The sequence below is a fragment of the Arvicola amphibius genome, chromosome 8 (genome assembly GCF_903992535.2).
Source record: "Arvicola amphibius chromosome 8, mArvAmp1.2, whole genome shotgun sequence".
Classification (NCBI taxonomy): Eukaryota; Metazoa; Chordata; class Mammalia; order Rodentia; family Cricetidae; genus Arvicola; species Arvicola amphibius.
In genome coordinates, this window is record NC_052054.1 from 91830655 (window position 1) to 91841076 (window position 10422).

The 10422-nt window shown below is 35.8% G+C and overlaps 1 protein-coding gene across 1 annotated transcript; it reads right to left on the bottom strand.

Moving 5' to 3' along the window:
• Positions 1-706: 706 nt before the first annotated feature.
• Positions 707-1516, bottom strand: LOC119821485 (40S ribosomal protein S3a-like). Its single transcript, XM_038340539.1, has one exon. The coding sequence runs from the start codon at positions 1514-1516 to the stop codon at positions 722-724; it is 795 nt and encodes a 264-aa protein (XP_038196467.1). The 3' UTR covers positions 707-721.
• Positions 1517-10422: the final 8906 nt, after the last annotated feature.

Sequence of the window (10422 nt, forward strand, 5' to 3'; positions counted from 1 at the left end):
CTAGTGTAAATATATAACGTATCATCATGTTACAAAATGAGAAATCCAGGCACAGAAAAATATGAATATCTTTTTCAACATCATACATTTAGTAAATTGGAGAGGCTTGATTACATGCAGATACCTTAATTCTCCGCTTGTTGTGCTTCTCTTCCAGGTACATAGCCAATAGCATTTGGGCTCTGGTTTCTTAATGAAAATGTGCCTCTGTAAAACTCATGAGTTCATGTGTCATCTTTACTTAGGAGAAAACAACAGAAATAGTCTGAATTATTAATCAGCAAAATCAGTAAAAGTGACTTTGTAAAATTTCTCTGCTTTGTTAAAATATCGGGAACATACCAGTCTGATACTTAAATACGATGTTGGTATTACATGCACAGCCTCGTGTTACCTGGGAAGTCTATCAATACAATTTGTCTCTTCTCTCATACTCTTGTCCCTTCTCTTACGTTTCTCAGTCCTTCTCACAGTCATCCTCCTCCCAAATGACATGGGCCCACCGCATCACTGTCCTGCAGTGTGTACATGTGTACACTGAATACACCTGGAAGCCAAAAATCTACATTTTCACTTGTTCCCATTTCTTCAGTTTTCTCCAACTTCCATAATCCCCAAAAACTTACTCCAAAAACCTTTTTGCTAAAATCAGCAGAAGACACCTAGGTTTTATTTTTTTTCACAAGTAAGGCTTTATTTGTCACTATTAAACATCTGCATTTCACACAGACTCTTGGACTGGTGGTTCGTATCCATCAGCTCGCTCAACCTTAGCACCCGTCTCATCCCCAGTAGTTTTTCCAGAACTACCGCCTTCACCATGGAGCTCCATGAGTTTTCCCAATTCAAACTTGGGTTTCTTCAGCATTTTTACTTTTCTAACGAAGACATCATGAAGAGGATAAATGGACTGGCAAGCCTTTTCTATGTCTTTCCCGATGCTGTCTGGAATCAATTTATTAACCACTTCCTTCAAGTCGTTGGTCTGCACCTCTCGGGTCATGATCTCCATCATCTTCTTCCGGATCTGGCGGACCTGCTGGTGCTGTGCATACGAGGTCTTGCGGATCTGATTGTTGCGTTTTTCAGTGAAACCAACACAGAAGAGGCAGAGCAAATAACCATCGGTTGTCTTGACGTCAGCGTGAGCGTCAATCATGGTCTGCCACTTTTTGACCATGGAACACATTTTGTCCCGGGAAAGATCCATGCCGTGGAAGTTAGTCAGACAGTTTTTGCCCTGAACATCCTCAGTGATTAGCTTGAATTTTCTGAATGCAACTTCATCGTTTTGGAGATCAGCAAGGCTCACTTCAAACACACGACCCTTGAGGCCGTCGGATGCAATTTTGGTTCCTTGAGTCCTCGTTACTAGTGTCTTTCCAATGTTTCTAATATTGAACATGGACGGGGCTTTCACATCATACCAGTCTTTCTTCGAAAATGGATCAACCACTTTCTTCTTGGCTCCCTTCTTGCCGCCTTTCGTCCGCCGCTTGTTCTTGCCGACCGCCATGGTGCTGCTCCGGGAGCCAAAAGGGCGACACCTAGGTTTTAATTAAAAAAAGAAATGTTGTTCCTCAGCTCATGCAGTTTCTTCAGCAACTCTCTGACAGCCATGAATTTCTCCCAGACTACTCTATTCAGGGGTCCCATGTGACAGTCTGGATTTGTTCCTTTCTTTCTGAAGATACTTTTCATATTTTTATATATTTCTTTTTTTTACTTCTTTAATATGTTCAAAATGTAGAGCTAAGCACTGTTATTCTCTCGATCGATTTTTAGCAATTTAGACGATGGCAAGCATATACAAAGCTTCAATTAAGGTCTATCTACTGGTGAATTCAAAATTTTTAATCAAAAGCATGACCTTTTCAATATGAGCTTCAGATCCATATTTTATGAGCTGCATGGGCCCATTTCAAACGCTGTGTTAGAATTCTCAAAAGAACCTAATTTCGGCATGTATCTACAACACAAACTTCTATTGTTTCTAGCAAATTGAGTTGAACAATTGTGTGAAGGTTTGAAAAAATGGGCTTTTAACTCAGCTGTTGCTCAGACTCCCTCTGTTGAACCCATTAGGATGTTCTATCTGGTATTTTAAAGAAATTTCAAGTACAGAAGAGAAACTAAGGTTTTCTCTGATACAGTCATCTTACTGGACACAGCTCTCACTGCGCAACTTACCTACGATAGCCTCCTAACATTAAGAGCAGGAGACAGAAGCTTGCCAGGCAGGATGAGGACCACACATCAGCAGGTCAAATAATGTTCCTGCCAGGAATAAGGCTGGGAGAGAATTATGATTCCTGGTTCCTTGTTATGACTTCTAAATGAGCATCCCCAGCTCTAAGCTACACATGAAGATGTGACCTAAGCTGACGGGAAGCTCTTGCAAACCTCATGGGTTGGCTGGCTGGAGTAGCTATCTCCCTATGGAGATTCATCATCAGTTATATTAAAAAACTTCCAATTGCCCGCTCAATCTCACACCCTTTCTGGGGAACTGTCCTCTCGGCATGGGCTCTCTGTCTCCTATCTTTTCCTTAAGCTCACAGATAAGAATCTATAATAAAATTTCTTTCTAAAATGCATCCTCTGTGGTTAGTGTATTTCATAATTGATTTGCAAAGACGGAGTTTGAGGTTACTGGCCTCAATGGAAGCTTTGTATTTTCCTGAGTATTTAGACTACAACTCATGATGTGAAGCCCACCTGAGGGAAAAAAGAAAGCCTCCATCAAACTCAGATGCAACGCTTTCCACTTATCTGCATGGTTAAAAGTGCTTGAAACACTTCTTAATGCAACTTTTCGTGTTTTCCCATTGTGATTCTTGGTACACTGGGGTTTTATTTGGCCCTTTAGATATCATCAAACGTCACACAAGGCAGGACAAAAACCTATCTTATCTTTCAAATGTAGTTTGAGATCCCGGCTGCACATGAAGCAGTATCAGCTTGCCCTATTCATGAGATACTTGTAGTAGAGCTTTTTCCTTGGCAACAGGCAGCCTAGGACTAGTTTGTATATGTTGAGTCATGTAACTGACTTATTCTGACAGCATATAAGTGAGACAGCTTAGCTGAGTCCAGTAAGTATTTCTGATTCACAGTATGATGAGAAATTTAAATGGTTTCTTTAAGTCATTATGAAGATGTTTTGATCAACAAATCCTGGTAAGTTCTTGTTAGCTGTTCCTTGCCTACACATTAAGCTATATTTTTGAAGAGCAGTCAGCGTACAATGTCTACTTAATCTTCTGATGCCTGTCAATTGTCTTTTGAACAACATCACCAGACAAGTACATAAAAATAAAAGACAGCATTTTTATGTCATCTAAGAACATCTCAAATTTAATTTTTTGTTAGATATTCCCTTATCTCTACACAGTAATAGATACTGTTTATACATGTTTCTCTCTGTACAACCTAATGTTTCCCAAACTTATATGTTCACCTGTATTTTTCTCTATTTAAGTATTATTGATCCTTCTATTTTGTAGTCAAGTCCCCCTTTCATGGGAGAAATTAGATTGATCACTGGCAAAATCATACCACACTGTTATAGTATCTTCTAATACAACATACCTGTCTTTACAGAAGCCATTTAAATTTTGGTTTTGCATGCATGTGTTTACTACTCTGATTTTTTTTTGGTAGACTATTAACTTTAGGAATGAACTGACTCTTGTGTTTTCACTTTCTTGCTTGCAATGACTGACACAGTGTCTGGAGCATAGAAAATATTTAATAAGTACTTGTACAAGGAATGAACGATCAGAAAATAAATTCATTGAGACATGTTCATAACATTTCAGAATCTATCATTTCTTAATTATTACACCAACTGACACATTTTAGTTGAGAAATTGATTCTGTATAATGAAGATGCACAGGTTATTGAAGTTTAGTATGCTTAAGAATCCATGGAGTCGCTGAGTTAATGTGCAAATCATCCATCCCTTCTAACAAAGAGTGAAGTCAGCAATATCTCGGGTACAAGCCACAGCTTTGCACTTACAGGAAGCACTCAGCGTGATATAAATGTATACTGAAAAGGCTTCAAGAATTTACTTTGAGAAATATTTTCTGCTGAATTTTGCACTCTCATTTTAAATAAAACTGTGTTTTTTCTACTCCGTTTAGAATATTTCTAGTTACCTATAGAAAATCACCCAGAAAATCAAGATGCTATCAATACATATTTTCTAATTTCTCCCATCTACTCATGTCACTTTTATGCCTTTCATTCTGTGATGATTTTACATGATGTGGCATAGAGTAGGAGATGAGGAAAGAAATGCATTGATAGTGGTTTGATAATAAATTGAGAGCTAGATTTTGATAATGCCCCTAAGTTCCTAAGGAGACATACATAACAAGCCAAGCACAGGCAGACAAATAGTATACTTACCCAGTCTTTTAAAACCCAGACCTCAGAATACTCATTTCTTGAGAAGAACTTGGAATACGTTGCAATTCTTTTCCGTATCTCAGAGTTTACTTATACAATTTGTCTTCTAATTGGCCGGATTTAGATCTTTATGCTGTAAGTGATTTCCTCCCTCTAGTCACTCAGGCTAACTTATCTCTTCCAGCTTGGCAGAATGTAAAAATAACAATCCACAAATAATTACCAGTTAATATGAATAAAAACTGATTATTTTAAAAAGTGCTGTTTCAATAGTAAGATAACACTTTCTATCAAAAATAGGACCAAGAATATGATTATATGAGTAGACATCCTGTTTTGCAGTCTTAATTTTCTCCCTAAAAGCTCAACTTTGCTGAGTTAACTTGTCTTTAACAGAGTGAAATGTTAGAATAGACAGATTATCTGAATGTTTTAATAAGGTTACAAGCAAATCTACTTCAACTTCATAACACATGATAATTTTCTATTATTGTACAATAATTTCTATACAACTAGGATGTTGTCATCTAAACCGAGCACACCTTGTTTTAGCTGGGACATGTAACATTTTTCCACAATAGGTTGAAAACAACAAAGATTAGATAAAACTAGGAGATATACTTATCCTTTGAGGTAAATAACATTATTAGTTTAATTCAGTGCTAAAAATAAACGGAAGCAGGAATAGAAGGAGACAAGATAAAACTAAAATTAATAGCATTAGAAATGTACAGGAAAGTCCATTTATTGACTAACTTCACTTAACTGAAACTCTAAGTTCCTTTTGAACGTCAGATATGTAGGCTGCTTAGGAGTTAGTAGCTGATCTCCTTCCTCTGTGTTTGAATGTGTAAGCATGTCTTTCAATGGACACGCACGTACTTCTGTGTTTGTGGGAACAAATTTAGTTTTTGCACAGAATTTGTGAAATTATATGAATAATGTATTATTGCTGTGTTCTTTCTCTTGAGTTTGTACCAGCACCAAGGCAGTAGTAAGACATCAGAAATGACTATTTCTATGATTAAACAGAAGATATGTAAGATTGTAAGAGGAAAATGGCAATCTTTCCCTTTTCTGTACTGCTCATTGAGTAAACGAGAGTTTTCCATTGTAATGTTTCAGTTATTTAGATTTTTTGAGTTCCTCAACGGTATAGCTTGCTCAGCAAATGTCGTAATCTGACAAGGAACAATCAAATCTCTTAAAATTGTAAAACCACAAAGCTCATACCTTTTAGACTCTTAGAATATCCTTAAACAGGCTTATCTACTAAGCATTATATTCGATGTTAATCATATTTCATTAGGTAAAATTTACAAAGGATTTTGTATATTGAAAGCATTTTCTATGTGTTGAATTTGGCTTAACATGTTGTCAGGAGAGACAACATATCTTAATAAGGTTATCATGCATGTTGGTAGGAGATAGGACAATGGTGGGGCAGTCATGATTGGACAGGAAAGCTTAACTGAGGTTGATGACTCCCCAGATAATTGGTTGAGTTATTATGGTAAGGCATTGTTCCTAGAAAGGCTGAGTTTTTGCTAATTGATAGTGAAAATGATAGCCCTTGGCTTTGAAGAGAGGTATGTCCTCAGTGTTTCAATGCTGTTAGCTGTTGAAAGAGAAATACAATGTAAATGATTCCTTTTTTTCCAGAATACATGTGAGAAACGGAAGATCCAAGAGTATAACTTCCTCACATTTATATTCTGTATTTGCTATAAGAGTCAGTGGATTTGTTATTTGGAAATTCTTAAATAGAACCTAACCCAGAAATCCCTGAATCCAAGTGTTGAAAAGTCTCTTGTTAAGTATGGTATGTTTGTGTTTGGGGAAATCAGACAAACAGCTGTATTGGAACAATTTGCAGGTTGTTAACATATGGAAGGAATAACAATAAAAATGCATCAGAACAAACCATTCTTAGAAGATTATAAATGTAAGCTCTTTGAAACAAGATACTGTTTATAAAAAATTGCATCATGTTCTTCTTTTCAGAAAGTACACCAACTTCTGAGACATGTTAAATATTCCTATGGGAAGAAAGAATATTTTTTTAAGAGTTGCTAGTTAGCAGACAATCTAAAATTATTTTCCTGGGATATTGACTTGCAAACTTCTGTGTTCACTTAACAAATTTTCTCTACTATTTTTCTAAAGCTAACATATGCATAGTAATTAAATTCAGGCTTTGTTGTTGGATTTAGTGAATTTCTTTGGTAAGGTCTTGATTTGAAGATAATGTTTGAAATAAGACACTGGGACCTATCAGTGGGTCTAGATCTAGCCATTAATTGGATGATTATCCTTTGAATACACGATTTAGGACCCAGAACCTATTATGGGATGGGCTGAGGAGATGTGTAGTCTTTTAAACACTAGAGAACAGCAAAAGAGACAATCTTGTAAAAAAAAATATTTAAAGCTGAATTATTTGTTCTTTATTTATTGTGTTTTGCATTTGTGTTGCTTTTGGTGTAGAATGAGGAAACTAATACTTCAATACTTGTCACCTTTTAATTAGTACTATGCTAAAAATACTGATATAATGTCAACTATGGTATCTCATGTTTGTAATTCCAGTAATTCTTGGGAGCCTGATCCAGAAAGATAATGAGTTTAACACAATACTGGGCTATACAACAATGTCCATGGCAGCTTGAGTTACATAGACAGGGTTCGTCTCAAGAAAACAGAACAGAAGCTCTATTATAGAGCTACAGTAATGAAAAACAGCTTGCTATTGGCATAAAAACAGTCACATTGACTATTGGAAATAATGAAGATCCAGATATTAATCCACACAATTATGACCACCTGATTTTTGACAAGGAAGTTAGAATTATACAATGGAAAAAAAGCATCTTCAAAATGGTGCTGGCATAACTGGATGTCAACAAGTAGAAGAATGCAAATAGATCCATATCTACCCCTGCGCAAAATTCTAGTACAAATGGATTACAGACCGCAATATAATATGACAACACTATAGCACTATAGCACTGTAGCACAGAGATTGAGAGCAACAATAAATAAGTGGGACCTCCGGAAACTGAGAAGCTTCTCTAAAGCAAAGGACACAGTCAATAAGACATAAAGGCAGCCTACTGAATGGGAAAAGATTTTCACTAACGCCATGTTGGAGAGAGGACTGATCTTCAAAATATATAAAAAGAACTCTAGAAATAAGACATCAAAATTCCAAATAATCCAATTGAAAAATGGGGTACAGAACTAACAGAGAATTCTCAAAAGAACTGCAAATGGTCGAAAACTACTTAATAAAATGTTCAATATTCTTAGCCATTCCGGAAATGCAAATCAAAAAACTCAGAGATACTGTCTTACACCAGTCAGAATGGCTAAGATTAAAAAAAAAATCAATGATAGACTATGCTGGAGAGGATGTAGAGTAAGTAAAATATTTCTCCATTGCTGGTGAAAATGCAAACAAGTGCAACTACTCAAAATCAGTAGAGAGATTTCTCAGAAAATTGCTGATCAGCCTAACTCAGGGATCAGCATTATCATTTTTGGGTATTACCCAAATAATGTTTAATTATGCTACAAGAACATCTGTGCAACTATGTTTATAGCAGCATTATTTGTAATAGCTAGAAACCTAGATGCCCCTCAACCAAAAATAGATAAAGAAAATTAGATACATTTACACAATGGAATGTTACTAAGCAGAAAAAACAATGACATCTTGAAATTTACATGCAAATGAATGGAACTAAAAAAAAAGAAAAAAACAAACAAACAAAACAACAGCAACAAAGAAAACGTCTTGAGTGAGGTAACCTAACCTAAACACAGAAAGATGAACATGGTATGTACTCACTCATAAGTGGATACTAGCTATAAAGCAAAGATTAAGGAGCCCATGTAATCAATGACCCTAGAGAAACTAAGTAACAAGGTGAACCCTAAGAGAAACATATATAGATCCCCCTATTAACGGGAAATAGGTAAGATCACCTGACAAAATTGGGAGCATGGTAGTAGGGGGAAAAGAGAAGAGGGATGAGAACTTGATGGAACTGGATTGTAGAGATGGAAGAAGGACAGATATGAGAACAAGGAAAGAGATATTTTGACTGAGGAAGCCGTTTGGGAGTTATCAAGAAATCTGACACTAGAAAAATTCCCAGGAATCCACAAGGATGACCCCAGCTAAGGCCCTAAGCAATAGAGGAGAGGGTACCCGAACTGACCTTGATTTGTGGTTAGATTGATGAATATCATAAATATCACCATAGGACTTTCATCCAACAACCGATGGAAACAGGCAGAGACACACAATAGATCACTGGGCTGAGCTCTGAAAGTCCAGATGAAGAGTGGGAGGCATGAGAATATGAACAAAGAGGTCAAGACCATGGTAGGGACACTCACTGAAAAAGTTTACCTGAACTAATGGGAGCTCACCAACTCCAGCCAGACAGGGAAGGAACCAGCATAGAACTAAATTAGATCCTCTGAATGTGGGTGACAGTTGTATGACTGGGGCTAACTGCAGGGATACTGTCAGTGGCACCAGAATTTAACCCTACTGCTTGTACTGGCTTTTTGGGAACCCATTCTCTTTGGATGGATACCTTGCTCAGGCTAGATATAGTAGGGCCTTGGACCTTTCCCAAAGCAATGTTCCTTAACCTTTCTGAGGAATGGATGGGAGTCGGGTGATGGGGAAGGTGGAGAGAATGGGAGAAGGGGAGGGAATGGGAACTGGGATTGGTATGTAAAATGAAAAAGATAGTTTGTTGTATTTTTGAAAAAATTAAAAAGATAAATTAAAAATAAGACAGTCTTATCAGTAGATTTTTTTCGCATAGCCTATGAAGAAGTTATCATTGTATAGACCTGCTATGAGATGCACATGAGAAATATAAATACTGGGACGTAAAAACAAACATACAAGCAAGCAAACAAAACTTTAGTTTCCAAATCTGCAACCTGACTGAAGCTATTGCCTTGTCCTGGATTCCAAGACCATCTGTTCTAAAGTAACTCACTTGGTTTCACTTTATTAGTACAATTTTTAGATGCTTTTTATATACATTTATATTTCATTTAAATTTAAAGACTTGTAGATTTTTCTGTGTAGTCAAGAACATTGTCATATTTTCTGTCCTTGTCTATGTTACTTTTGATTAAGTGACCAGGAATATTTTGGGGTCTAGCTATCACATGTTGAAGTGATTCACTTTCTCACTTATATATTGAGTCATTTTGCCACTATCTATGTACACATAGAAAAAGATTTTTGGAATATTTCACACAAAATATATAAACTACATAAAAGGAAAATTACTGTGGTACCATGGGGTTTGCGGGTATACCTTAATAGTATATCATATGATTGGCATATGCCAAGACATGGTCACAATCAATAGTGTAATAGTAATAATAGATAGGGCATTATTCACTTAATATGAACATAATTTTATGGTGCTGTTTTCATGTGGTCAGTGATAGGTAAGCCTGTTTTTAAGTATATAGTTTTATTATGCATTTTTATAATTTTCAAATTTGTGATATTCTATTTGTCACTTTTTTGCATAATTTAAAGATCTTAAAAAAATTTCTAATATATTAATTATAGATCAACTTACATATGATATCACTAGGGAAATAATGGAGTTTTAAAGAGCAACACGTCATGGTTTGCAACTCTGGATCTAAGAATTTAATAAACTGTAGAAATTAATAAAATATTTACTTTTTATACATGAATTTAAGAGAGGCCATTGTAACAGTTGTTAGATCTATAGTTATTTGTAACATGTATTGAGATATGTTTCTTAAAAAGTTCATATTTCTTTCATGTATCATTTGGCTGAATGAGAAATCATCATTAAATACCCATACAAATTAACAGAACAAAATCATTTAAGTTAATTGCTTGAGATAATCAACTAATGCCTACAAAGACCCTTTGTGGGGATACTTTTTTTGTTATAACTTGAAGATTGTTGAAGAATACAGTTGTTAAT

What these genes read in the sequence shown, in the direction of transcription:
- LOC119821485 (XM_038340539.1), bottom strand. Translation starts at nt 1,516, where the DNA reads ATGGCGGTCGGCAAGAACAAGCGGCGGACGAAAGGCGGCAAGAAGGGA.